Genomic DNA, 27,568 nt, shown 5'->3' with positions numbered 1-27,568 from the left:
AATTCCCCATTTTATATATACATCAAGATAGAAATTCTTTTTTACAATTTTAATACAAATTAGCAAGAAAAAATTTTTTACCGAATATGATACATGGAAAACTATACATAAAATTTAATAACTTAAAATGTATACTCTTTTAATTAGTGAAAAATTTAGTTTAAATATAGCTTATTTTCTATAGTATAATGTCAGACAATAGGACTTTATACAATACTATTTACTTAAAACGTTTAATATTGTTAAGATTGCGTTTTGTACATTTCGCTTTAACTGTGAAATTAAAAAAAGGCAACATTATTTTTTGTCTAATTTTTTTTAATGTAATACTTTTGTGACATAGAACAGTGTTGAATTTGAGAAAAATACAATATTTTCTTTTAGTTTAAAAATCTTATTACGATGTTTTTTGCCTAGAATGAAACTATCGGTATATAAATATAATGTATGTATGTGTTGTTCTTGAGTGTAGAGTAAAAACTGAAAGAATATCTAGAGCTCGATGCACGTACTGTGGTAGAATCAGCAAAATATTGTTTGTAATACAAATTCACTAAATCTTTGTGTCAGTCTTATTTAAATCTAATGTATAGATGTTTATCACTATATTTTAAAGAAGTATTGTGTACATACTGTTTTCCAAAAATTAAATTATTAGGATCGGTTAACACAAATACAAACATACGCGGTATATATTATGTACACAAAATCAATTTATTTTATCCTATTTTTCTTACCAATAAGGAAGCAATAATCTTTTTACCTCATTTCATACCTCACACAATCATTATAAACAATTCGGTACTTTTCATTTTTGTCTTATCATAGCCGTGTAAAAAGTACATTGCCTGCTTACTTTTCTATAGTGGGTTTCTTCTTATTAAGTTTAGTTTATAAACAAATTATAATAATCTTATTGTTAAAAATAGGGACGTAGGTACTTCTCAGCAGTCCCAAGCGATGAATAAGAAAACTTGATTGTTCCTAATATATCTGTATTTAAATTATTTCCTATCATCTTCTGCTTTCCCATTTGCACAAAAATATTACGTTACAATATTTCATTGTAAGGCATCTTGTCTATACGTTTGGAATAATTATTACGCCAGCATTCATACCATTCCATATGTGTATTAACAGAATATTAATTTGCAAACGTATTGCGATGTGACATTGCCTTACGCTGAACAACGTAACGTATACTAACGGTAAAAAAATTAATGATAAATAAGATGAAATGAGATAGAGGACCAATGTAAAATATGAAGTATTTTTTACTTTGTACAAAAGGGTAAACGAGAGATGGAAGAAAGCATTGTGTACCTATATGTATATATATATAATATATATATGTATATATGTTTGCTTTTGTTGTCTTGATAATACAGATGTATTGCTAGACGCAAAATGTGAAGCTATTACAGTTTTTGTCGTGATTCCTGATGATTCATTTTATTTTGCGGCAGTAGTCTGCGTTGTTGAAAATCTTGCTGAAAGTGGCGTGGTTTAATGGAATGATGATTTAACGAGTTATGAGATTTGTGGATGGACAGGAAACCTGAAAAGAAGAAAAATATTCAAATGTATTGCATTGTATTGTTTGTGTATAATATTTATATTACATCTTTTTAAATGTTTTTACTATGTAACCACATGAAACCATTTTGGTAACATTAAACATAAATGACATTGGAAAGGAAGAGAAAGGTTGTTGAGACTGAACTTATAGATGTCAGGAAGCTATGATGACTCACCAGCGGTTACAATGCGAATTGCATTGCGGTCGCAATGAATGATTTCCATTAATAGGGTTGGTGCCTTTGGTTCTGACGACCACCTCCCCTCTGCTTTCCGCCGTAGCCTGAGCCTCCTGAAACAATATCCACGATGTACGTTAGTCCAGCAACTTGGATATATACCCCCGCTTTCTTCCTCCCGCCGTTTTTTGAAGAAATTACAAATTATTGACCACAAAACGGTTCATTTGTAGAAATTACCGCACGCACACTTCTATTAATAACAGAATAAGGTACGAAACAATATATAAAGAAAAGACTAACGTAATGGATATAAAACTACGAAGAATCTACATAGAGGCTACAGGCTAAGGTAGTAAGCTGCAAGGCTGCGTTCTGATTCATACTCTCCTTTTCTCCTTACACATTTCTGGGATCTGCATATGCTGAAATACTAAAATTTTCATATTGCGATACTGTGTACATACTTAAACAAATTTCAAATTACTTAAATAATTTACAATTACTTCACTAAGACTTTACTTTATACTTATATTAATAGTTCTTATATACTATTACCAAAATATAATTTATAGATATATCATTAATGTCATAATAACAGTTTGTTGTTTTTATCAAATAACCAGAAATGTTTAAGGTTAAGGATATGAAAAATGAAATAAAGATGAAAATGAATTTAATACCAGCATGAAAAATTTCAATTATTCATTTTTCTTTGAACTTTAATATGCACCATATTGTACGCATGAGATATGACATGCTTTCATATGTAAGATATATATTTCACTTATTATCAAAAATATATCTTCTACATATCTTACATATATCTTTCAGATATATAAATTTCACACACACATACATATATACGAATGGTGTAATGACATTTTAGACTATGAGTAATTCGAAATAACACAATCACTTGGAAAATCTTATTAGTATATTAGAAATATATATAGATTACTCAGAATGATAAATTATATATACTCTTAAAAATTATGAAACTATCTCAATATATGCAGAGAGAAACTTTGTCTCTCAACACTTTCTTTAACCAAAATTTTATTACTAATAATACCAAAATATTTTAGCATTCATACATTAAGATTTATGAATTTATGAAATTGTACGATTTTCTAAATAAAATTTCTTGTATATTACAATTACATAGTTTGTGTTAATTCAAATAAAGTATGGACTACATATATATTAACACATTATTTTCTTTCTTCTTAAAACTATGATATATCAATGTCTTTCCTAGTTTGTTCTTAGTATATGTGTAAACCAAGAATTTTAATTAATTTACAATAAATTTTTCCTATTTAATTAATTTCTATTCAATAAAATGATAAACACTTCTTCATGAATTTATAATTTGAATTATCCTTAAATAAGTACAATACTTGTACAATAAAGTATATATGAAAATGTAAGATAATATTTCTTTAAACATTATCTTTTAAAAGTGGTTAAAGAAAATAAGACAAATGCATATATATTATAAATATTGAGAAATAGAAAAAAAGCTATTTCTAAAAATATGTGGCAGGAATGGAGTATTTACATTTAGGTTACACAATAGTAAATATTTATGTATTTAATAATATATATCAGTAATTGCTGAAAATTCATTATTTTCATTAGTATTGTAACTATAAAAATAATAAAATATCAATTTCATATGCTCACACGTACATGTACACACATACTTAGAGAAAATAAAGGGAAATGATGAAGGATAAACATAAACAAACATAGGAGGTAAAATAATGGTGATGAAAAATAATTGATGAAATGAATGTGAACTTAGAAAGTGGATTTCTGCTAACAAAGTAGGGCACGTTTGGGAAAATACAAAACAATAGAGAAGGAACGCTAATGCGTACCTTTACCGCGTGCACCACCGCGCCCACCACTGTAGCCACCATCGTAACTACCACCGCCATAGCCATAGCCGTCTGCGTTTCATGGAACACACGGTATAAGAGACAAATGGGGTCAGTATTAACATGGACCGGCAATTGTGTATAGTATAATCTATGATACCAATAAAAATTATCGCCGGTACACAAGTATGTGTGTAACACAATTATGTAAATTTGTATGATCTTAGTAAATTTAAGCTTTAAAATTAAATATTCTCGAAAATATAATTTTAAATGTTATATTAAATTAATATTTATATATATATTATATGAATTTTTTAAAAAATACTACTTAATAATATTAAAAGATAATTTTATCTTCCAAAGGGTTCATTGTTTGCACATCTAATAGTAATACAAGTGCAGAGGCTGTTCATAAACTCATGTATCAAAAAAGATTACAATTGATTTTATTTACCGTTAACACGAAGTGGCATGCACTTAAATTTCTTTATGACAAGAAAGTTTAGTGTAATAATTTAATTATTTGCCACAGTCCCAGGAAAAAAGTGTGTGCAGGGTCGAACACGCAAATAGATAAATATAAATTCAATGTGGACTTGCTATTGTGTTTCTCAACATTTACTCTTATTTGGCATATGCAATAGGAAATAATTTTATAAATTGGTTTATAGTGTAAAAAATGTTTCTCCGTTTCAAATGATTTTGTTCGTTTTCTCTCATAAATGAACTAAAAGTCATGCTAAAAATAATGTAACGTAATTAATAAAATAGATCAAACACAATGATTGCAAGTATCGATAATTCATTATTGTTGAGGAGTGTGTTAGTTTTTTCATGAATGAAGTGGTTATGTGAAATGTGGAAATATGTGAAAGCATGCATATTAGGAAACGTGGCAGGACTTGAAAGCAAGGATTGGAGGTTTAATATTCCATATCATACGACATTATCCTGTATAGTTTTGCTTTAATGTTCTCCACACATTTCAAGTTCACATATAACTATGTTACAGTGACTGCGTGTGTTTTGAAGTCAGCGAGTCTGCAGAACTTATAGTAAAGATAAGAAATGTAAAAAAATTAATTTATTCCACGAATTCACAGACATCAATCAGTGAACGTATGAAATTAGTACTCTTATGTACATTTACTGAGTGAAATGATCTATTATAATATTTATGTTGTTAGAACAAAAGAAGTTAATCGAAATGTTTGTACACTATTTACCAATTAAATATACGTAAAGAAATTAATTTTTTTTAAAATACCACATTGAACTATAGTAATTCTTAATCATCTTCACACATTCACTGTTACATATTATATGATATCCTGCTTTTCTGCGTTTAATGTGGTTCATATGTATGTGTGTATATATATGTATATATAAGTCAAATATTAATAAGGCATTAAAATGTTTAACTTAGGAAGTTGTTAAAATCAATAAGTTAGTTGATCACAGCTCAAAAACAGCCAACCCTCTGGAAGTAGGGATTTACTTTTCGGATTATGCTTTCTTTATTCATGCGCAATAAAATTTTCTTTCGTAGCCAAAAAAAGGGAAAATACGTATTATACATACTTAGAGGTAAAAAAACATAATCCGAATGTACTTCCTACGTATCTGAGCTGCTGGTTTACTTTCTTAGTTCCGTATTTAATTTTAATTTAGAAATATCAACACTCAATAGACATTTTCAATAATATTCGTAAACAATCAGTAAAAATAAGTTTAATGTAAATAATTTTAAAGTCAAGATATCGCTGATCTGCCTGCAAACCAGCGCTCAATTTTCAACATTAGCCATAAATGTAATATATCACATCAATTTTATATCATTTCAAAATATAACTTAGTCATATAGTACTAAGTTAGTATTATATTATGTTGAGGCAAATGATTTAAATTTATGTAATATAAATAAAAATTTTCTATAAGATTTTACATAAAGCAAAATTTTATAGGAGGTATGGGTAATTAAAACTTCGTGTCAGGTAATTTTGAAAACCTTCTCGACATGACTGTTATTTTCAAAATTCGTCCCATATGTATATGGCTTAAAACATTTACTTTGAATATAAACTATCATTTTTAATAATACTATGATGAACTCTAGAATTTATTAATTTATTTAAACTTATATTTGCTAATATTATTAATCAATATTTATTAAGTTACTTCACAGAAACTTAATTATTTATTGTTAATACTAATCAATTCTAAAACAAATATTGTGCTGAACTTTTTAACTTGTTTAACAGGAAATATATTTTGCATTCTATAAATTAAATAACTTTCTAATTTCCGGTAAAAAAAAACTGTGCTAATATTTGTTATATCAAATGATTTGTTGAATGTCTAGAATCTCAGTTATTTCAACATATACATAACATTATTGAATTTTAAAAACTTTAATGAGTTGAAATTTTACCATAGATTTATATAAGTTACAGCAAAAAATAAATCAAATGCATAAAGAAAGAAGCTAAGACAACAAATGTAGCAACGACAATAATTTTAATATTACGTTTGTTTACCGAATACATTGGGACGATAGCAGTAGAGAATTATCTGCTATTGATTATTATAAAAAAGAGAAATTAAATTCTTCAATATAATCCTACACAGCGATAAGCGCGTGTAAGTTCTTTTAGTAATAATCAATAAAATTACCGTATCCACTGTAGTCGTAACCACCATAGCCGCCGTACCCACCGCCGTAATAATCGTAGCCTCCTCCGTATCCATCATAGCCACCGCCATAACCGCCTTGACCGTAACCGCCGCCATATCCACCTCCGTATCCGCCTTGACCCCAGCCACCTTGACCGCCAAAACCGCGACCTCTACCTCCTCTACCACCACGGCCGCCTCGACCACCAGCGCCACCACGCATTCCCCCCATACCATCGGGTTTAGGTGTTGCTTTCTTCACATCGACCTATTTAATATATTGAAATGCATTAGTAGGATCGTCAATATGTATAACATTTTTTCTAAAATTAATTATTTTATTTATTGGTATAAAACCTGGTATAAAATTAGTATAAAACGTACCTCTTTACCATTAATTGTTTGCTTAGGAGTTTTCAGCAATTCGTTTACTACTTGTTCAGATTCGAATGTAATAAAGCAGAAACCTTTCCTCTGGTTCTTTGTCTTGTCAAATGGCATTTCTACTTCAACAATCTGTAACATTTAATTTCATCGTATTTTTTTCTAATGGGCATAAACGTTTATAGTGACAAATAAGAAAACTAAGATACTTACCGTTCCAAACTGAGAAAAAAAGTGCTTGATATCATCATCTGACAATTCTGTTGAAAGACCACCAACAAAGACTTTGCCATGTCTAGCCTTTGCTTTCTTAGGATCAACTTTCTTATTATTAATTATATGATCGCCGGCTGCCATGATCTGAAACATAAATAATCTTCATGAAGACTCTCATTATTTAGAATTTGCATGATTAGTTCTAATAACTTATTTTCAGCAATTGGAATTACATCAAATAATGTCAGTAGCAGAACTGGATAAATTTATCATCATATCAGTTTTACTTTAATGTGTAACTATTGGTTTCATTAATTTTACCTTATCTAATGATTCGGCTTTAGCAAAAACGATGAAAGCAAATCCACGCGACCGTCCGGTATTAGGATCTGTTTTGACATTGATACTTTCAATGTCCCCATATGTACCAAAATGATCCCTTAATTCCTCTGTAAATTAATGTTTATTTAAAAATGTTAGGTATTGAATTCTTTAATTATTTATACTACTACATTTATAACATAAAAACTCAGTATTAAATCTAGTCTCATATGACTTGTCATCTGAAGGTGTCCTAAGTAAGTAACATCATAGTTTGTAAATAGCTTGTAAAGGACTATAATTCTTAAAATGAAAAATAATACTCACTGTCTGTAGTCTCCCAGCTTAAGCCACCCACAAATAATTTCCTGTAAAAATAAAAATAAAGTAAGATTTGAATTAAATTAAATAATTTTTTTATGAAAATAAAATAAAATATCAATTCTTGAAATTTTTCAAAATTTCGTAATTGCATAACTATTCATTTATAAATAATTTAATGCTAATAACAGCATATTTTAATTTATACATCTTACAATGTATTTAAAACTATTACAATGCAAAAACTGTTTGAGAAACGTTTATTTTCATTTTCATATGCAAATTAGAAAGTAAAGAAATAATAATGAAAAAAGAATGTACCTATCATTTAAAGAATCCTGATTACCTCCGGTTGACCTGCAAAGCAATGTAATGTATGTTATTATAACGATCTTGAAATTTATATAAATTTTTAGGACTAAGGTTGAAGCAAAAATTTAAGTTTTGTTACAAATTATTTCCATTTATATTTGAAAAAGGAGTTTGACTTGACCCCTGGAAAAATTAGAACAAACGTTAAAATATTAAAATTTAATATTGACAATATATAAGAAATGCAATAGTAGTATATCATTTGGAAAAAGGGCACTGGATAAACTTTTAAAGACATTTTGGTAAGGAATTTTATTTAACAGGTAATGTATGCAATTTATTAAATGCTTCTTATGTATATAAATATAAATATATACTCATGTATAAATGTAATCTACAATTGATTAAGTGACCTACATTAATGTCTACTTTAAAATTTGGAATAAATAATTTTGCAAAACTAAAATTATCTTAATTTCATAGTTATGGTATTAATATGGACACAAAAATACCTAGAATAAATTAACTCACTAATACAATCTTATATGAAAATTGTGCGTTTATCCTTAGTAAGAAACATAGGATTATATGAAACAACCATCAGAAGACTGCTTTGCACACCACATAGACCTTGATTTGAACTTCAGATAGATGTGTTTATCAACAAAAATTAAAGGAAAAAACTTGGAAAAAAGTAGATATGTAAAAATTAACGCATTGAGAGAGCAAAGTACTTTTCACGATGTTCATGTGAACTCGAACAATAGTTATAACTCCAGTTGACATACAGCTGCTCCTAAAGGAAATAAGATTTAACTTTTCCAAGTTGAACTCTGACTGCTGATTGGCCCAAAGAATTGACATATGGTAGATAGACTGCAACTCTATTAAAAAGCTAAAAAAATTGTTTCCACATTACAAGTTAATGATGGTCACTTCTTGATACTTTTTAAATATCTATATATGCACACAATATTTTATGTTTATTTATAGTATATTTATATATGTATAGTATTTCTCTCTCTTTCTTTATTCATCAGCAAAATATTATATTTCAAGTCCTGATATACTTTTCAGCCTTTTCATATACAAATATAACAAGCTGCAATATTTTTCACTTTTCTCGCAGTGTGATGATAGTTGTCTGTACTTAGATTGATCTTTTCATATATCATCTAGGGCTGGTGATAAATACCGTAGGCACCAGTCACTCGCCGGTAATCAGTTGTTGGTCGGGTCACGGTTAGCCGGTTGCGAGCCGCCCGCCATAATCGCACTGGGTCGTTTGCCACCTGCAGATCAAGCCACATAAACTGGGTTAATGGCATTCCGACCTATCGGAGTTTTTCGCTTTGGCCCTAGTGACTCTGTGCTTTGATCACGCCCAAACAGCATTGACATCTGATCAGAAATTACTCTACGCGTGACCCAGCAGGCAAGTGTATGTCTGTGCGAGACTTATTGATCTGACGTAATTGACTCGACTTCCAGTGCTTGTGTTGTGACGAAACATGACGGACTTGAACTTGACGTAGACTTCTCACAATAATTCAGACTCAGAAGTCAATCATAAGGCTTCACGGTTCAGTTCACAGATCCCAGGTAAGCGTACATATTGTCAATCATGAAGAATTGACTAACCAGAATTCTGCTGCAATGAATCAATGAGGAAGACTCAGCTGGCCAAAAATGCATTTCAAAGTTTATGCTCTATAAAAATATTACAATTATTATTTGTGTAATATGTAGAAATTTTTATCATTGATGAAATCACAACTTGTCTTTATCAATTACAAAACTAGAATAGAATTAACTAGGAAGGAGAGCAGAAATAAGGAGTTTACAAAAAATTACAAAATTTTAAACAGATAAACGTATACCTCGCAACAACAGCACATATAAAGTTACAATATTTATAATTCTTATATGTATATAGTTACCTTATCATAATTTTGCAATAAAGAACATGCAATACTTAATTTTGTTTTTATTTTTACTTGTATATTAAATTGATATAATAAACAAGGAAATGCCAGTTTTCAGTTATTTATTTTTGTTACCTTATGTATAGATATCACGTCCCTCAACACACATTTGTACTTTCATTATGGGTGAGAGGAAGCATACCTCCAAATTCTTTGTACCTTATATATATATAATGATTTTATATTTTGTACTCAACATCTATACAACCCTTTATAACATGAGAATTTGAAAATTCATATATATTTTACTAAATTTGAAGGTTACATCTTCTTTCCCGATATCAATTGAAGTAGTTCTACAAGTTACAATCTAAAGTAGCTTACCCATTTTGCAAAAACATACCCCAAACTATGTAAGAGTTTGTGACAATCCAAAGCTGTAGGGATACAAAGAAAAAAAAGTCGAATCCCTTAGGTATAGAACTAAAAATGCTGTGATAATAGTAAGAGAATAAGAACGAACGTACAATGCGATATTATAAAATATTTACATAGACTGTGTCCGTACATCAACATTGACATCTAAACTCGTCGATGAGCAAATCGTCCAGCTTGAGATCTCGTTACGCTGAAAAGGGGGAAAGGCAAGGTGCTGTGCCCACCAGCCACCAAAAATCCTTATAATCTATTAATATTTCTAAATATCACGACAATACTAAATAACCAATAATTATTGCGCATTACCCTCCCTGAATAATCTACATACTCATATTTACGTAATATGTATATTATTTAGTGTTTTGGTTTGACGCATAAATGCGTGTTGTGTGTGAAAAACACGAGGACGTGATACGATATGTAATGGTAACAAAAAATTGAAGAAAGCGAGCCCAAGCAAAGTGTATCAAATCTATGTATGGAATTCCTTGACTTGATATAAAAAATTGATTTTTCTGTGAGTTTACTTTACAACAATGCGTGGGCGCGCCCTTTCTAAACTTGCGGCCGGCATTCCTTTTAATTTGACCGACTCACTTCCTTTTCTTATTTGTTGTTTCTTTTCGAAAAAAAAGATTGATACCTAGGATTTCTTTATACTGCAGCAATACAAAAGAAGTTAACTGCAATACTAGGAACGCTCGCTTTAGAATCGATGGGAACGGATTACGATTTTCGGGATCTCGCGCATCCGCCATTTTGTCATCGCGACAATCGTATCGCACAAAGCAACTCTCGTTTGGAAGCTTTACTACATATTCCCGCGCGTTCAAAGTACCAAATGAATCGAAGTCGATAGTTTCGTAGAAGAACGATTGATTTAATTGCAAGATCGAAATTTAAGACGAAAAGGGTTACCTGTCCTCCTGTGATTCTTGGCCATTTTCTGCGGCGTCCCCGCCGCCGTTCTCTGCTTCGCCGTTCTGCTCGAAGTTTTGATCGGCAATATCTTCGCTGAAGTCCTTGTTCTCCTGATCGGCCATTATTTATTCTACTTTTTTTTTATTTTAATAAAACACTTAAAACACAATTATAAATCGCGCTTTAACAAATAATTAAATACACTACACGAGCTAACAACACTCTCACGTCCGTACTGATCGACCGCCAAATGGAGAAGGAAGAGGTACGACTTGCGCTCCTTTTGACTCAGGAGATTCCGCGCAAAGCATCATGGAATCTCTTTTACTTCCCCCCTTACGGCTCTCTCAGCCAATCAGGTTTCATCACACAGTATTGTACCTAGAACTCCCAATGCCACGTTAGTTTGCACTTTCCAAAAATATCGCGTTACTTTCAGCGTGCTATAATTATATATGCATAGCAGTCAAGAAAAGAGAATTAATATTTTTTCTGTAGCATTGTTTACGACCCTTAATCTTTAGTATCTGGTTTTTCAAATTTCGATAGAACAAAATAAAATCAAATAAAATTCGAAAAGTTATAAGTAATAGATGATATTATCAAAGATAATATTATGAGTATTAATATATCTTGTTCAGCAAACTGATCCACTATTTTACTTGCATCGGTAGAACTAAATTTTACATCAACTATGAAATTTTTTTTTCTTTATTAAAATTTACAATCAATTCTCGCATTGAGAATTTTCAGTAATTTTTTCTGGCGTGGCGCAGTGACATGGCTAATTATTTATATTAAGTTAATACTTACTATAGATAAGTATATAACTACGAAATAAAAAATATTTTATTCTATATTCGAAATCATTTTTTTTTATTTATTGATATTTGCAATCAATTCTCGCATTGAGAATTTTCAGTAATTTTTTCTGGTGTAGCGCAGTGACATGGCTAATTATTTATAATAAGTTAATATTTACTATAGATAAGTATATAACTACGAAATAAAAAATATTTTATTCTATATTCGAAATCATTTTTTTTTATTTATTGATATTTGCAATCAATTCTCGCATTGAGAATTTTCACTAATTTTTTCTGGCGTGGCGTAGTGACATAGCTAAATATTTATAATAAGTTAATACTTATTATAGATAAGTATAAGTATCCGAAATCATGAAAAATTAGTTTCAAAAAGATAATGCATACACATTATTTCATAGCGTTGTTACGGTCCTGTTACACCAATCGATGTTGCCGAGTATTTCAGTGATGTTAAGGGGAAATAGTGAATACAATGGCACGCATACGAAAATTTTAGCTTTGCGTGGGGAATGGAGCGAAAACGAGGAGCCAATAAGATTCGTGGGAAATACTGAGTAATACGTAGCAGCCAATAAGAATTCCGTAATGATTTGGCTCCATTCGGCATCACTTCCCAGAATTCTGTGCGCGTAATTTGTAAGAAATCAATAAAATATTGCTTCCAAGTTAATTTCAATATAACAATTTCTTCAATTTATGTTGTTATATTTTTATTTTTATTACTTAGTCATGACTCATTATTTAAATGTTTAAATAAGAAGGAGAAGTCCATCTTTCCGTTGATGTCCAATAAAAGCGGGAAATGTTTACTGTTGATTCAGCGTTCTTATTGCAGACGCTAGTAGTTGGCGCCAGCATCAACCTAGATGTCGCTCTAGTTGGCTCGCTCAATGCTGTTATTTTCTGCACATATGTATAAATATTTACGTAAATGTATAAATATGAATATTTGCATGTGCTATCATATGCATATCACATACATTGTAAGATTATAATTTAATGAGAAATATTTGTTTAGTCTCTGTAATCGATGGATATATCTATATATCTTAAAGTCTTTATGTATTATTATTATTTATTCGTTATTGTGATGACAATAACAATAAGTAAACATTATAATAGGTCATTTAGTGCTCATTTAACCTAACGTTTGATTTAATTAACGTTCTTCCTATTCGTTCACAACGTATTTTTTTGAATAATACTAGTAAATAGAATATTACTAGCAAATTAGAATAACTAGTAAAATGAATATTTTATATCTCTATCAATGTTAACGTTTGTTTTTTGTTTGTCAACAGAATTATCGTTTAAGATATTTACAGAATAAAATTTTTGTAATATCTAACATTTTACCTTTTAGTATTACAAAATGCCTGAGCAGCAGAAGGTAAAGCCAGGATTTCTATCACACTTAAAATAAGATATAGGGAGAAAATACGTTTAGTTTAAATAACTTTTCATGTTTAACAAATGCTCTATCCATAGATTTTGAGGCTACAGGACGTTTGGCGTACTTGTAATAAAATCCGAGCGGCAATTTTTCGCGTGGGTTTTAATTTATGGAATTTTTACAAACCGCTAGATCCTAACAATAATTGTTTAATCTCAGGTACGGTTACACAATTTCCATTATTATATCAATTAAAAATTTTTATTTTTTTTGTCTTGAACACCTTTAGTCGTGTTTTTCAATTGTTTCGTAGTTTTCGAATTATCAAATTAAAATTTTATTTCACTCGGTACCGTATCTTGATTTTTAGCAGACATTTAGTATTTACAAACATATTGTTTCACGAAGATTGTAAATGACGATCATGAATTATACAATATATATTCTTAATACGCAGAGTCGAAATTTATTTCGGTATTGGCTGGGCCGCTGAAGGATCAAATTGGTTTATCTGACAAAGAAATTTCCGATTTGGCCGATTATTTCCGCGTTCAGGATGGTCGAATATTTTACACCCAGTTTTGTGAAATAATTCACGATAGTGGTATGACGAATTTATAATTTGATATATACTATATTATTAATATATAGTTTACAAGACTAGAAAAAATTTTATTAAATCATTTTATAATTATATTCCAATGCATTACACACAGATATTTATAAGTATCTATATTTATATAAATGATTGTATTATATTGTAATATATTGTAATATATTCACAAGTAATTTTATTTCTTGACCCTCTTCGGGGCAAATCTTATAGCTATTTGAAACAGGTAAGCAAATTTCAATTATTCTGTAAGAATACATTTCAGAAACTGTTACTGCCGTACCTGAAAAGAAAGGAATTTGTATTTGACTGACATACATAATCCGGTACCGTTATATGAACTCATCGTCGGAACAAAATTCGTGTCCTTTTCTAAATGTTCCTTTATTTCGTTAAGAGGATTAGTATGAACAGCAATAAAATTGATGTTTTTCTTGTAGCTCCTGAATTCGACAAAAGCGAACCGCTTGTAACTGGTTTGGAATGGGAAGACCCAGAGCATGTAAATCGTATAAGTGCAACGGAACATCGAAAATTATGTCTCATACTCACTCAAATTGCCGTTCTTATAAACAAAAGAAGACTCGTGTTGAGGCCTTACTTTCAAGATTACGAACTGGTTTGCTTGAAAAATAATCTTCTGTCTAAAAATCTATCGATGCATTTTTCTATTCTATAATTATGCGGTAAACGTCAATTATTTATCTTTTAGATTGCAAAAAATGCTGGGACTGTAACATTCACGCATTTCGGACGAATCCTAAAATTTCTAGGTATCGTTCTTGCTTCCGAAGAATTCTGTTTGCTTGTAAAAAGATTCGCGAAAGATGCTTATACGATCAACTATGTGGCCTTTTTAAAGGCGATTGACGAAATTCAATCTTACTTTGATAAACATCAAATGCTGGCTCTTGGTGGAGTAATATTTTATTCTGCATATTTTACAAATGTTCCTCTTACGTTCATTATTTACCATTACCGATTCATTCCTTTTGTTATCAGACGTATTGAACGATAAATCTATGTTAAATATTGTATCTTATTTATTCAAAAGGAATTACTTGATCAATTTCCTGGTCGAATTATTACGGCTGAATTACCGAAACTTCCAAGGCCGGAAATTGGTAAATTCATACCAAGCAAAGTATTTGGGAAACAAGCTGTGTTCCATCCGGTAATGAAAGAACGAAGAAGTACAATGCCCTTGATAGAAGTTATTCAACGTATTCAAAGACATATCTTTGAAAATCGATTACGCATTTCGGAATTCTTTAAGGTAATAATCCTTTATTTATAAAATTTGTAATTAAAATTTTAAAAGCGGGCTTGCTATTTTTATAAAAATATTATAATTCAGTATAGCTACCACGCTCTTAAAATATTAGTTACAGTTTATTTACAATTTTTATATAGTAAAATGATAGTGGATATATCTATTTCATTAAAATGTCAGATAACAAATAGGAAATTAACGATTACGACAAATAATAGGATTTTGATCCTTTGAACGCGGGCAAAACGACGATTTCCAACTTCAAAAGAGGATTAGATGGTCTTCAGATTTCGAGCTTGGGACGCCTTTATCTTGCGGAAACGGAAATTGACGCGCTCGTTACGCTTTATAAAGACCCAAATGATCCTGATCGTGTATGTTGGCGTACATTCGAAGATGACATCGATAAAGGTATTTTCGAGACAGAACGTTCTATCTATTTATTTTTCCCATTTTCGTTATCTGATCGTGACTTTTTCAAACTTTACATTTTACGAACTGTTTCCGTTTACAGTGTTTACCGTGAAAGAAATTGAAAAGCTGCCCAATTTGAAGATTGAGTCACCGCCAAAAGAAATAGCGAAACTAAGTCGAAAAGGAGCGTCTAATTGGCAATGCGAAGGGAAAGATATAAGAGATCTTTGTGAGAAAACATTATTAAAAGTTCGACATCGAGTCGAGGAAAGAAGAATTATGATAAAACAATTTTTTAAGGATTATGATCGGTATATGTATATTCGTTCAACGATATTTATATATTCCCCAAAAATATTTTTTTCAAAAATGTACGCATATTTTTATACTATTATTTATATGTTTTCTGTTCCTAATTATTTCTTAGACATAACAAAGGTCACGTATCGCGTTCGCAATTACGTCAAGTTCTAAGAACTGCGGCTGTACTACTTTCTGAAGAAGAGGAGTTTGCATTGGAAAAGAGGTATAATAATGATTTAGGTTTCAATTATAATTGGTTTTTAAAAGAATTAGAGGCTCAACCAATCGAGGAGCCCCTGTACCACTCTATGATGAAAGAAAAAAGAAAAATCAACGCTGAGAAACTATCACCGGAAGCAACAGCTGATGAAACAAATATCGTTTTAATTTTAGCCAAAATCAAAGCAAAAGTTGTGCGGGAAAGAATAAAGGTAAAGCACAAAATGTGGGTATTTTTATATTTTTCCTTTACATCCTTTATTTGTTCTTTTATGGGAAAGGTTATCGAATTCATGCGTCAATATGATATTCATAATGAACACGTTATAAAAAGAACAGAGTTTCTGCGAGCTTTGGATCAACTACGTTGTAATTTGACTTGCACAGAAATGGGAACTATTATGAATATTTTCCAATCACCTTTAAGGTACATAAATACAAGTAAACTTAACATATATTTCACGTAATTAAATGATAATTGATATATTTTTTATTTTATTTCATAATATCTGCTGAAAAATATTTCAATTTCCAAATTAATCTCCCCAACCACTTTATTTATATTTTCAATATTTAGATTAGTTCTTAATTATTCTATTATTCTGTTATTTTATGTTAAAGATCAGATTCCGTGGATTATGTGAAATTTGGAGAAGTTGTCGAAGAAGCTGTTGCTATGGGAAGTTTAGAAAGAGCACCACTTTTAGTGCCTGTACAACATGTGCCTTCGGAAGCTTCCCCTAAGACATTCTTGAATTTCGATGAAAGGCACATGGCCACAACGGCAGTAGACAAGCTAAGCAGAATGCAACAACCGAATCTTGAGGAGTTGTTCAGGGTCCGTAATTACGAAAAGAGCATACTGTTTAAAATCATTAAATAATTTCATATTTAAAAAATTAGTTAGCCAGGATTAGGATTTAATTAGTAAGGATTGTAAGGATTCAGAACTTTTACCATCAATTCGCGATATTATATTCAGAATTAATTTCATAATTTAATTTATTGGTTATTTGGTATTAATTTATTGATTCTAAAATCGTACAGACCTTCGTATATATGTACAAAATTCTCAAATCATAAATTTCGAAATTACAGGGCTACGATAAAGAGAATATTGGTACAGTTTCGAAAGAGTGTTTGATCAAAGTTCTGTCTATCAGGCGTATGCTAGAATTAATTAGCAACAGAGAACTGGACGCTGTGCACAAATGTTTCTCCGTAGAAAGAGGTGGCCGATTAGAAATTGATTATCGAGCATTTTTACGCGCTTTGTATCTGATGCAAGAGAATAGAAAACATCTGCCTTTCTAGCTATCTTGAGCATTGTATTTTGAGTTAAAAATAAACATTGTTGATGCGTGAAGATATAAAATATTTTATAGAGGTAACTCAGGTATGTTTCTTTTTATTTGTCGATTTTTATGTACATATAGTGTAATGTCCCCATAAAATATTATGAGATATGAAAACTCTAATTTTACAATATTCTGTTTTTGTTTTAGAACATTTGAACGATATTATTCTGATTGCAATACTTGAAATACCATACATAATTTTTGTAAGCGTATTTAATGTATATTATGTATGATATGTATATACATATATTTATATTATACAAATTATATTGTATTCATAATGAATTTTCTTATCTATTAAATTAATTATTGTATTATATACTGGTATTATATTTATGATTTACATGGAACAGTTTATATTTTTATTTATTTATTATTGTTTAGTCCGTGCCTTTTGGCTTTGGACGAATTTTCGGTTTTACATCAAAACAAATATTGTGAAAAATAAGATAGTGTTGTGTGAAACGATGTTTCTATTCGAATTTTCACTATTATTTATACATACAGTAAATTAAAAAGTGTTTGAATATTCCTAGAAACTTTTAATGTGAAGAAGTGAAGAATTGGAAAAAATTGAGCATCAATCGAAAATAGTATTAAAAACCAACGACAATTTTTTAAGAGAATAAATAAAGAAAATAAAAAGAAGAATAATAAAAATTGACAATAAAAAAGCAAATCCCGCTTTATACATAAATATAATGTAGACATTGAAAATTGTTATAAATTACAAACAGAACTTTGAAACAAATAATAAAAAATATAAACATGATTAACTGATATAAGAGTTAATATATTTGTATGTGTAGTGGAAACAAATATTTTAGGTTGAGTAATTGTTTAGTTAGTGACGTGTAGTTAGGTGAAGGGTTTGTGTTGGTGGGGGTACAATTGAATCATGACCTTGTCTTAACACGTCTACTTTTCACTACACACAAACACGATATAACACACTGATGGAAGGATGTGAATACAAACAACTACGACTTTGAATAAAGATATCAGCCAAAACAACGCGACGTGTGACGAAGCGAGAATTCCTTTCAAGGAAGGGCGGAAGAGTCGATTGCAGAGTGATACGTTACGGGAAATATAACGTAACGGTGAAACAGAATTATTCACCGAACATTATGTTTTATATGTCTTCATACGATTAATTGGTAATTTATTCGGAAATATACATTTTTCGATGATCTTTATTATTCTAACGCGAGTGACCTGGTGCTCGAGCTGTTAGGGAGAAAGTAATTTAAAGGACTGGCAATATCGTACAAAGATAATGTAAGTTTGTAGTATGTATAACTATGTGGCCGAAAGTGTAGACAGTATAGTGAGAGCTGTAAGAGCAAAAAAAGTAGAGAACGAGCAGCGCGTATACAACGTCCAAAAGTAGAAATAAAAAAGACGTGAAGATGAATATATACGAGCGACATTTTACTGCGCGATATCGCTGCGATCATATGTCTGTTTTTGTTATTTTTAATAAGAAAAAAAAGGAAGAAAGCAGAATCGCGCAATCAAATGTAGCTCGTACATTCAAGTCAGGGCCGACGTGATCTTTTGCAGGGCCAGGTTCAAAAATTTTACGGAGCCTGAATACACATTCAAATCCTACACTTAAATTTTACAACGAGGAATTATTTATTTACAAATGATGTTACATATTATATATTTTTTATAAGATGAATATTAAATAATAATATAATCCAATAATAATATTAAATAATTTTTCTCGCTTTTTTCGACGCCAAATCTTTGATAATATCATCAAAATCGATTGAATTTGCTACTTCACTTTCTATTGACAGAATAGCCAGAGATAAAAATCTCTCTTGGCTTATCGATGATCGCAGATAATTTGTTATTAATTTCAATCGCGAGAAACTACGTTTTGCTGAAGCTACGGTTACTGGCGTCGTTAACATAATTCGTAATACGATTAATAAATTTGGATATGCTTTCGAGAGATTGTTCTTTACAATGTAATTCATCGAATCTAAAACCGAATAATTAGTTTGCGTTATTGACCGGAACATCTTAATTTCTTCAAACAATTCAGTTCCGTCGAAATTTCCTTCCAAATGTAAGTGAAGATCTTGACAACACTTTAATAAATATTCATCATCTAAATTCCCAATCTCATTCATGTATAGAAAACCAAAAATATTTTGGTGATTTGCATATAAGCTATTGATGTAGTTTAATTTCTCTAAAAAGTACATTTCTCTCAAAGCGCCTGAATTTTTTTATCTAAAGTAGTTTCCAGGATATTCTTTTTCCTAGGTGCGTTGCTATTCTTTCTCCGTACCTTCTTGCACTTTTGTTAATCTCCTCCTTGACCGTTGGTATTCCCAGGTCTTTCCGTATGTCCTCGTTCCTAACGTACCATGGCGCGTTTACTATTGTTCTGAGTATTTTCGATTGCGTGCCTCTATTTTGGTTATATGGCTCATTGCTGCTGTTCCCCATAGTGCTATTCCGTACGTCCAGATTGGTTTTATGACCATTTTATATATGTCGGGGATGAAAGGACACCGGAGCCTTCCTTCTGGAACCTCGGAAAAAAACCCATAAACTTGTAATTAAAGTTTACAGTTATAACTAAACGATTTGTCGTCACTTTACCCAATCCTACCTGCTTGCGATTTACGATAATAAACTTGGGCTCAAGGCGACCATCAGTCGCCGAACGTAGCCGCGGTCAACGGGACGGGCGTTTCGTCTAACAAAGGCGCGGAGTTATAGTATGACCCTCATTAAAAGAAATACTCATAGAGGTACTTGACAGTAAAACATTCCAACGGTCCCTTCGGACAATGAATACCAGATGTTGAGGCACGTACACAGCACAAGTCCAGCCAGCCCGGGGACCCGCTATAAAACCTGGGTTTTTTCGGCAATTAAGATTTTTGCAAACGGACAGGCAGCTTTTGTCCTAAATGTGTGTAGGATTTCATTGACGAGTCTGTGCGTTTGTTCTATTGTGGAGTGTTTGTTTCTGAATCCGAATTGGTGGTCCGGTATTAGATGGTTCTTCTCTATTATTAGTTTTATCCGGTCGTAGATTATTTTTTCTAGTATCTTAGAGAACACCGGAAGTAGTGAGATTGGTCGGTAGGACTTGGTTTCGTGTGAGTCCTTGCCTGGTTTGGGTATCATTACGATTTGTGCCAGTTTCCAAGTTTTTGGGAAGTATTGTATTCTTAGTATTGCGTTTACTATTATTGTGATTTGTCTTATCGCTTTTGGCGGAAGGTTAATGTGTTGCATAGGTGGTTGGAAAATTCTTCAGCTTGCTCTTCGTTGCCCATGTGTTGTTTGCTCTTCTGATTGCTGATACCATTTTTGTTGTCTTCTTTATTTTTTTTGTGGCTTTCCATAGGGAGTAGTTGTAGTTCTCCTGAGCAGATAATGACTCGATGAACTTTGTGAACTCGTTGTTGTTGTGCTCTTTTATTTTGTTTTTTATTTCTTTTGTGAGTTTGTTTAGGTGTTTTTTGTTTTCTTTTGTTCTGTGTTTTTGCTATTTTGCTTTCGCTTTTCTTTTTTCTCTAATTTTTTCGAGGATGTCTAGTGGAATTATTTTTGCTTATCTGTTGGTTGATTCAGGTATATTGGTTCCTTATTGTTTCTTGAATAGTTTCTGTAAATGTTGTTACTGCTTGATCGATGTGTTCAGATGTTTTCAATGGGATGTTGCAGCTGATTTTGCTCTCAATTGTTTCTTTAAATGTTTGCCATTTAGTGGTTTTATTGCATAGTGTCTCTGAATTGCTGTAAAGTATTGGTTTGTTTCTGTATTATTATTATGGGTGTATGATCGGAGGTAAGCTCAAGTCTGGATGCTATGTTTAGTTTATTTGCGTTTAGTCGCTTTGTAACTGCAAAATCAAGTAGGTTAGGTATTTTGCTCAGGTCTGTCGGCCAGTATGTCGGTCTTCTCGTGGATAATATATTGAGGTTATTGTTTCTAATGTAATTTTCCAAGGTTCTACCTCGAGGTGTAGTGATTCTTGATCCCCATAGTGTGTGCTTTGAGTTGTAGTCTCCAGCTGCGATATACTTGTCACCTAAGTGTTGAAAGTACTCTTCCCACATTTGTGATGTAATTTTGTGTCACGGTGGTACATATACTGTTGACAACTGTAAATGGTTCCTGCTAGTTTGTACAGTAACGGTAGTTGCTTGTATATGTTTCTTATTAACTTGGCTGTGTAAGTGGTGTTTAATGTCGTTTCTTAGTACTACTGCGGTCCCTCCGTGTGCTTTTCCTGAGGGATGCTTGGTATCATATATGATGTAGTACGGTATTTTTATGTAACATTTTGTAGTGAAGTGTGTTTCTGTTACGAGTAGTATGTCGATGTTATTACTGTACAGGAATGTTTCAGTTTCTAGGGCCCTTTGTTGTAGGCCGTTAGAGTTCCAGGCTGCTATTTTAAGCGTGTCTATTTTTATTTTTTGCTCATCATGTTAGTAAGTAATTGTAACATGACTGTTATCTGCTGTGTTTGCTGTCTGAGGAGTTCGTTTTGATGGCTTATCATTTTTGCAAGTATTTCGGTGTTTTTTATGGAATGTTTTATTAACTCTTTGATTTCTGTAGCGTCGTTGCTGTGGTTGTTCTGTTCTTGATTGTCTAAGGGTGACGACTGGTTGACTACTTGCGCGTAGCTTCGGTTTCTAACGGTGTTGGTGTTAGTGTGCAATATTGCAGTTGATTTTGCTCATGATTACTTCTTTAAATGTTTGCCATTTGGTGTTTTTAGTGCAAAGCGACTTTGATTTGGATTTTATAAAATATTGGTTTGCTTGTGTATTCTATTATTATCGGTGTATGATCAGAGCTAAGCTCAAGACTGGGTATTATTTTTAATTTGTTTGCCTTTAGTCCTTTTATAACTGCAAAATCAAGCAAGTCAGGAGTTGGTCTTTCTGTGGATAACATGTTGAGATTACTAGTTCTAATATATTTTTCTAGTGTTCTACCTCAAGGTATCTTAATTCTTGAGCCCCATAGAGTGTGCTTTGCATTGAAGTCTCCCACTGCGATGTATTTGTTACCTAAGGATTGAAAATACTGTTCCCATTTTTGTAATGTCATTTTGTATCGTAGTGGTGCATGTACTGCTGACATTTGGAAGTAACTGCTGTTAGTTTGTATTGTAACGGTGCTTGCTTGAACGTTTTCCTGACTAATTTCACTACATAAATAGTTTAATATCATTTCTTATTATTACTGCGGCCCCATTGTGTGCTTTTCCTGAGCGGTGTTTGGTATCATAGATGGTGTAATATGGTATTTTCATATAGCTTTTTGGTGTGAAATGTGTTTCTGAAACAAGTAATATGTCAATATTATCGTTATACAGAAATGTTTAGTTCCGAGGGCCCATTGTTGTAGGCCATTGGAGTGCCAAGCTATAATTTTCAGCGTGTCCATTTCTATTTTTCACTTAACATGTTTGTAAGTAGTTGTAGCATGACTGCAATTTGTTGTCTGAGTACTGCATTTTGTTCACTTATCATTTTTGTTAGAATTTCAATGTTTTTGATGGATTCCTTGAGCAGTTCCTTGATTTCTGTAGTGTTATTGTTGTTGTTTTGGTTGTTTAAGGGTGGTGTTTGATTAGTTACTTGTGCTTTGGCTAACTTTGGCTACCAAAAGTGTTGATGTTTCTATTGTTAGTGTGTATTTGATTAGTGGATCTATTATTTGGGCATCTATGTAGATCGGTGGTGATTTAACGATATGAGTTGTGACTTTTTCTTTTGGGTCCGTATCTATTTCTTCTATTAATGAACCGAATGAATTTTGGAGTGGGATATCTTGTAGCCATTGTTGCTTTTCTGCATGTGAAGTTTTCATGGCACTTGAACCTGGTATTATTTTACGCGTTTTGTGCACTGTGGCTGTCTTCCAGTGTTCATCTTGGTATGATAGTTCGTCATCATAGCTATTTCCTTCTTGGTTTTGAATCGTTTCCATTTTTTTAATAGTTTTATTTATGTAATATATTTCACCTTCGTTCGTTATTTTGACGTGGTGATTTTTCGTGGTATTTGCTGTTGCATTTTGTAGCTTTACCATTTGCCAGTGTTTGTTGTCTTTTCGTTCACCTAAATTCGCTGCTTGTTGCACTTTCACTGAAGCACAGTTTCTCACATCTGTCTAGCTCGGCGGCTCAGGCAGAACTGAAGTTAAAAGTGAAATCAGAAGTCCTCGTGTAGAGAGAGACATGTTTAGTTTGTTTTTGATTAGTTTAATATTTTCTTTCTGTCTATATATTATTTGTTTAAATAAATATCTTATTTTCGTATTAAAATATTCTGAGATGATCAATGCATGTGCAAATTCCACGTGCTTAACTTAATAATAACGATGATCGATGATCGATAATATCATAGCAAATCAATGCTCAAGCCTGGCCTGTGCAGACGCGATGTATGCGAGGATCGGCAGGTTAGTATGAATCGCCCTGTTTCTGAATTTTGTGGATGATTTTGAACACCAACTGCTTAATGCATATCTAATGCCGTATATTTAATAATAATAAATTTATAATTTTATACAAATAAAAATATAGATTATATAAAATAAGGTATGAATAGTTGTAAGAGAAAGATAAAGAAAAAATAATATTCTGTCTGATAATACTGCCAGAAAATCTCCTTGTAATGGGCACAACGCCCAAAATATAATAAGTTATTATTATTATACATGAGTTCACACAATTACTTACACTAAAGAATATAGATCACCCACTTCAGAAAATTTCATTGTATAGTTGTAATATTGTCAATGAAATTTTTTAAAACGGATGATTCATTTTATAGCCAATGTAAGCAATATTGTCCACAACTATGTTCCATCATAAGCCATATTACTTTGAGTCGTTGATGATTTAAAAATACAATTATATCATGGTACTCCTTTTTTGTTAATTGTAAAAATCTATTCCATGAAAAAAAATAATTAATAAAATACAATATATTTATGAGTTTATTAGGTGATTGTATATCTTACCATCTTATAAGTTTCACTTACAGTAACATATAAAATATCATTTACATATTTATAACTGTACCAATTGTTAAATTTGTTGCCTTATGTAATATAAAATTATAATATATATCTGATAAAATAGGTGATATAATTGAACCTTGAACCACTCCTTTTGTTATGACATTAATCTTTTCATCTATTTTTACCTATAAATTAAAATATCATGTTTTGTAAGTTCAGATACTAATTTTAGATAGTATTTATAGTATTTTAATAACATAATTTTCTTAAAATTTTTTTTCATAATTTTTGACAAGAAATGAGCAGAAATTTTTTTTAGTAACCAGCTTTTTTTACTTGTTGCCAATTCATATTTGTACTTAAATATAATGTACCAAATAGGGGTAATAACAAATTTGGATCAGCAAAATATTGTTTCTAACATACATCTCATCAACAAATCTTTTACTTATAATCGCATAATACTATTACAAATACTTGAGTATGAAATTTTCAAGAAGATTCTTAGGAAGAGAGTGATTGTTTAATGTTATATAATTTCTCTAAAATATAAAGTAAGAATTTTGGTACTTATTTCTAAATATATCAAAATATAAAATTGAAAGTAACTGTACCTTATATTTTAGGAGCAAAAAGACCTGTTATAGGATATAAAATATAAATGTGTTGTTACTGTATCACGTCTGTGTTGAACAATTGCTCCCCATTTATTTTCAAAATTAGCGATTCTAAATATTACAGTATGCAACTGTTTTAAAAATTTGAATGTTATATTCAAATGATTTATCTCAGGTTTCTTACGGTAAATGGTATAATACCTAGAAAATAATTTTTTAATCAGTTTGCTTGCCATAATATAAAATTACTTACCTATACTTAAATAGTGTAATTACATATATTGGTTTGATATACTTTAACTTAAATATAAGTAGTAGAATTTTCAGAATTTTTAGAAATTATTATATATTTACCTATTAGCGGCTTCCATTCATTACATTTTGTATCAGGCTGCAAGATTTCTGAACTTATTCCTTTCTTAAATTTCCTTTGGATGGAGTTCCAAGTTGAATGTATGATATATAATGTTCCATTATTATTTCCAGAAGCTGATGTTATACGAAAATAAGCATGTAATATTTTTAAAAGAAATCTGACAAAAGGTCTATTCAACAAGAGGGGGTGCTAAATGTAAACAAAATTTGATTATAGCCACAGCAATCAAGTTTCGTTTATATTTACTACCTTATTTAGTTGGATATAAATATTATAAAAATATATTCATATGCTGCAAATTCATCAAATATAACTAATTTTGTTAAAAGAATGTAATTATGTACATTTAATCTTTCAATAAAAGGTTTCAAATTAAATAGTTTAAAGCATGATATATCCAATACCTGAAATATATTTCTTTGTACTTTTCTTAAATTTCATAACTTTCTAAATAGATTCAGAGGAATATTTTTAAAGAATATAATATCAAAACATGGCTTCAATTGCTTTTTATTAACTTATATTTACATTCTGATTTTAGTTGTTTAAATTATTTTTTATGATTTAAATGCTTCAAAACATTAAAATAATGGAATTTTTCATGAGTTTTCTTAAATTTTTCTAAAAGTGAAATAAGGACTGAAATAGAATGGAATAATTAACACGTTGAATGCCATGCTAGTTTTGCAGAGATTGCCTGTAGTACCATGATGAATTTTTTATTATGTGATACATATAATGTTGAAATATTATAGGTTTATATTTAATGTATAAATAAAACTACTTTTATATGTTTTATACCACATTAATCTTATCACACCATTGCAGTAATGATGTTAATAATGGTAATAAAATTTATAACTATTGATATTTGTTCAAATTATGTGTTTCTACTAATCTTGGTACGTCGTCACCAGTGGTCTTCACAGTGCTACTGACAAGTTGAATGCCAGTTACCGGCGACTCCTGTGGCATTCAATGTGTTAACAACAATATTATTTATCATAGTTTATTTTTTACAATAAAGTTATATATTTCATTTCCATTTTTATATTTATTGAGAAGACAGTCTTTCAAATTTGTGTAACATTTATAATGAAAATGCGTTGTATAAATAAATATCTAATTCCTTACTCATTTATCATAAATTCATACACATTTTCTTTTAAAAATATTTTTCACTTTACTTTTGTTCGTTTTAGTTCTAGCCTTTATTAGAGCTGAATCTAAAATAGTAATCTATTATTACTAATCTATATTATGGTATTTTTAAATTGTTAATCATATTGAGTTTATATAAATTTAGGTATACTTAATGATATAAATGATATGAGTAACAAAGTTTATTTGAAATATCATAAATATGAAATTTAGTAAATAATACATACAGGGTGAATAGTCTGCAGTCAATGCTTCTTTTTGTAACTTTTTTAGTTTCTTATTTGTTTCCAATTTAATGTTGTCAATAATATATAAACAGTCTGATAAAGTTCTAATATTATTTGATGTCCCAGACACTTCAAAAGCACCACATTTATCACGTTTGAGTAATATTTTATTATCTAAACAGTATCTAATTGGGAAAAAAGGAAAAGAATTAAGAGTACAAAAATGTAAATAAGTAATTAAGATAATAATAAACTAAAAAAAATACGAACTGCAGAAACGTTTTACCAAAAGTTTGTTCTACACTCTGTGCCGTAGAATTATCCATCACTTATATTTTATATTTAAGACGACAATATGCCAGAATAGCGATACCTCTTAATACAAAAAAACAGCATAAATATCAAACACTAATATCACAATATCAAAACCACTTGATTAAGTATCAAGAGCTTACTACCCTTTTGATAAACATAATACTAGAGGGGATAATACGTATATATACTATACGATATGTAGTTACCTGTATCATCTGCACCCTGGTGGCAGAAATAGAAATTAAATTTTGAAATTAGATCATTCCGCGCGATGTCGTATTGAAAGGT

At 30.6% G+C, this 27,568-nt stretch overlaps 4 protein-coding genes across 15 annotated transcripts; 1 reads left to right on the top strand and 3 right to left on the bottom strand.

Annotated features, from left to right (window-relative positions):
* Window positions 1-353: 353 nt before the first annotated feature.
* LOC100747032 (RNA-binding protein squid) lies at window positions 354-11,446 on the bottom strand. Of its 8 annotated transcripts, none has more exons than XM_012394448.3 (10): window positions 11,155-11,445; window positions 7,883-7,918; window positions 7,568-7,608; window positions 7,241-7,368; window positions 6,917-7,063; window positions 6,704-6,835; window positions 6,362-6,587; window positions 3,644-3,715; window positions 1,755-1,870; window positions 384-1,558 (listed from the first exon to the last, which is right to left on the bottom strand). In XM_012394448.3, exons 1-9 carry the CDS (start codon window positions 11,277-11,279, stop codon window positions 1,803-1,805), a joined length of 975 nt encoding a protein of 324 aa, XP_012249871.1. In that variant the 5' UTR covers window positions 11,280-11,445; the 3' UTR covers window positions 384-1,558; window positions 1,755-1,802. The 8 variants fall into 8 exon arrangements, with proteins under 8 accessions (XP_012249850.1, XP_003484530.1, XP_012249864.1 ...); XM_012394434.3 differs by having other exon boundaries at window positions 6,320-6,587; window positions 11,155-11,444; XM_012394427.3 differs by lacking the exon at window positions 1,755-1,870 and having other exon boundaries at window positions 354-1,558; window positions 11,155-11,446.
* Window positions 11,447-12,826: 1,380 nt separating this feature from the next.
* LOC100746910 lies at window positions 12,827-17,858 on the top strand. Of its 3 annotated transcripts, XM_024372468.2 has the most exons (14): window positions 12,829-12,967; window positions 13,348-13,374; window positions 13,473-13,596; window positions 13,835-13,981; window positions 14,431-14,609; window positions 14,703-14,909; window positions 15,045-15,266; window positions 15,482-15,674; window positions 15,778-15,988; window positions 16,105-16,411; window positions 16,481-16,626; window positions 16,821-17,037; window positions 17,298-17,595; window positions 17,705-17,858. In XM_024372468.2, exons 1-13 carry the CDS (start codon window positions 12,875-12,877, stop codon window positions 17,511-17,513), a joined length of 2,289 nt encoding a protein of 762 aa, XP_024228236.1. In that variant the 5' UTR covers window positions 12,829-12,874; the 3' UTR covers window positions 17,514-17,595; window positions 17,705-17,858. The 3 variants fall into 3 exon arrangements, with proteins under 3 accessions (XP_003484528.3, XP_024228236.1, XP_024228244.1); XM_003484480.4 differs by lacking the exon at window positions 17,705-17,858 and having other exon boundaries at window positions 12,827-12,967; window positions 17,298-17,513; XM_024372476.2 differs by lacking the exons at window positions 12,829-12,967; window positions 17,705-17,858 and having other exon boundaries at window positions 13,014-13,374; window positions 17,298-17,513.
* Window positions 17,859-18,738: 880 nt separating this feature from the next.
* LOC117152586 lies at window positions 18,739-23,829 on the bottom strand. 2 transcript variants are annotated; one of them, XM_033324837.1, is made up of 2 exons: window positions 23,233-23,829; window positions 18,739-19,335 (listed from the first exon to the last, which is right to left on the bottom strand). In XM_033324837.1, the coding sequence occupies exons 1-2, from the start codon at window positions 23,646-23,648 to the stop codon at window positions 19,233-19,235; spliced, it is 519 nt and encodes a 172-aa protein (XP_033180728.1). In that variant the 5' UTR covers window positions 23,649-23,829; the 3' UTR covers window positions 18,739-19,232. The 2 variants fall into 2 exon arrangements, with proteins under 2 accessions (XP_033180728.1, XP_033180734.1); XM_033324843.1 differs by lacking the exon at window positions 18,739-19,335 and adding an exon at window positions 22,262-22,459 and having other exon boundaries at window positions 22,547-23,829.
* Window positions 23,830-24,615: 786 nt separating this feature from the next.
* LOC100747950 lies at window positions 24,616-27,464 on the bottom strand. 2 transcript variants are annotated; one of them, XR_004462983.1, is made up of 6 exons: window positions 27,236-27,464; window positions 26,966-27,150; window positions 26,712-26,803; window positions 25,556-25,690; window positions 25,199-25,402; window positions 24,616-24,769 (listed from the first exon to the last, which is right to left on the bottom strand). XR_004462983.1 is itself a non-coding variant. In XM_012394190.3 (5 exons), exons 1-4 carry the CDS (start codon window positions 27,289-27,291, stop codon window positions 25,207-25,209), a joined length of 603 nt encoding a protein of 200 aa, XP_012249613.1. In that variant the 5' UTR covers window positions 27,292-27,464; the 3' UTR covers window positions 24,616-24,769; window positions 25,199-25,206. The 2 variants fall into 2 exon arrangements, 1 of the variants encoding a protein (XP_012249613.1); XM_012394190.3 differs by lacking the exon at window positions 26,712-26,803 and having other exon boundaries at window positions 25,199-25,433.
* Window positions 27,465-27,568: the final 104 nt, after the last annotated feature.

Source organism: Bombus impatiens, unplaced genomic scaffold, assembly GCF_000188095.3.
Source record: "Bombus impatiens unplaced genomic scaffold, BIMP_2.2 scf_0013, whole genome shotgun sequence".
Classification (NCBI taxonomy): Eukaryota; Metazoa; Arthropoda; class Insecta; order Hymenoptera; family Apidae; genus Bombus; species Bombus impatiens.
The sequence above is the reverse complement of the archived record's forward strand: the minus strand, read 5'-3'. Positions and strand labels throughout refer to the sequence as shown.

Excerpts from the sequence above, each read along its gene's own strand:
- LOC100747032 (XM_003484482.4), bottom strand. The coding sequence starts at position 11,279 with ATGGCCGATCAGGAGAACAAGGACTTCAGCGAAGATATTGCCGATCAA. Across the intron at positions 7,064-7,240 it reads AAGCCGAATCATTAGATAAG|ATCATGGCAGCCGGCGATCA; the intron begins GTAAAATTAATG and ends TTTATGTTTCAG. Across the intron at positions 3,716-6,319 it reads TTACGACTACAGTGGATACG|ACGGCTATGGCTATGGCGGT; the intron begins GTAATTTTATTG and ends CATGAAACGCAG.
- LOC100746910 (XM_024372468.2), top strand. The coding sequence starts at position 12,875 with ATGCTGTTATTTTCTGCACATATGTATAAATATTTACGTAAATGTATA. Across the intron at positions 13,375-13,472 it reads AAATGCCTGAGCAGCAGAAG|ATTTTGAGGCTACAGGACGT; the intron begins GTAAAGCCAGGA and ends CTCTATCCATAG. Across the intron at positions 16,627-16,820 it reads ATTTTCCAATCACCTTTAAG|ATCAGATTCCGTGGATTATG; the intron begins GTACATAAATAC and ends TTTATGTTAAAG.
- LOC117152586 (XM_033324837.1), bottom strand. The coding sequence starts at position 23,648 with ATGGTAAAGCTACAAAATGCAACAGCAAATACCACGAAAAATCACCAC. Across the intron at positions 19,336-23,232 it reads TACACACTAACAATAGAAAC|ATCGATTTTGATGATATTAT; the intron begins ATCAACACTTTT and ends GTAGCAAATTCA.
- LOC100747950 (XM_012394190.3), bottom strand. The coding sequence starts at position 27,291 with ATGGATAATTCTACGGCACAGAGTGTAGAACAAACTTTTGGTAAAACG. Across the intron at positions 25,691-26,965 it reads GACTGCAGACTATTCACCCT|CTTCTGGAAATAATAATGGA; the intron begins GTATGTATTATT and ends GTATAACATCAG. Across the intron at positions 25,434-25,555 it reads TGAATGGAAGCCGCTAATAG|CAAGCAAACTGATTAAAAAA; the intron begins GTAAATATATAA and ends TTTATATTATGG.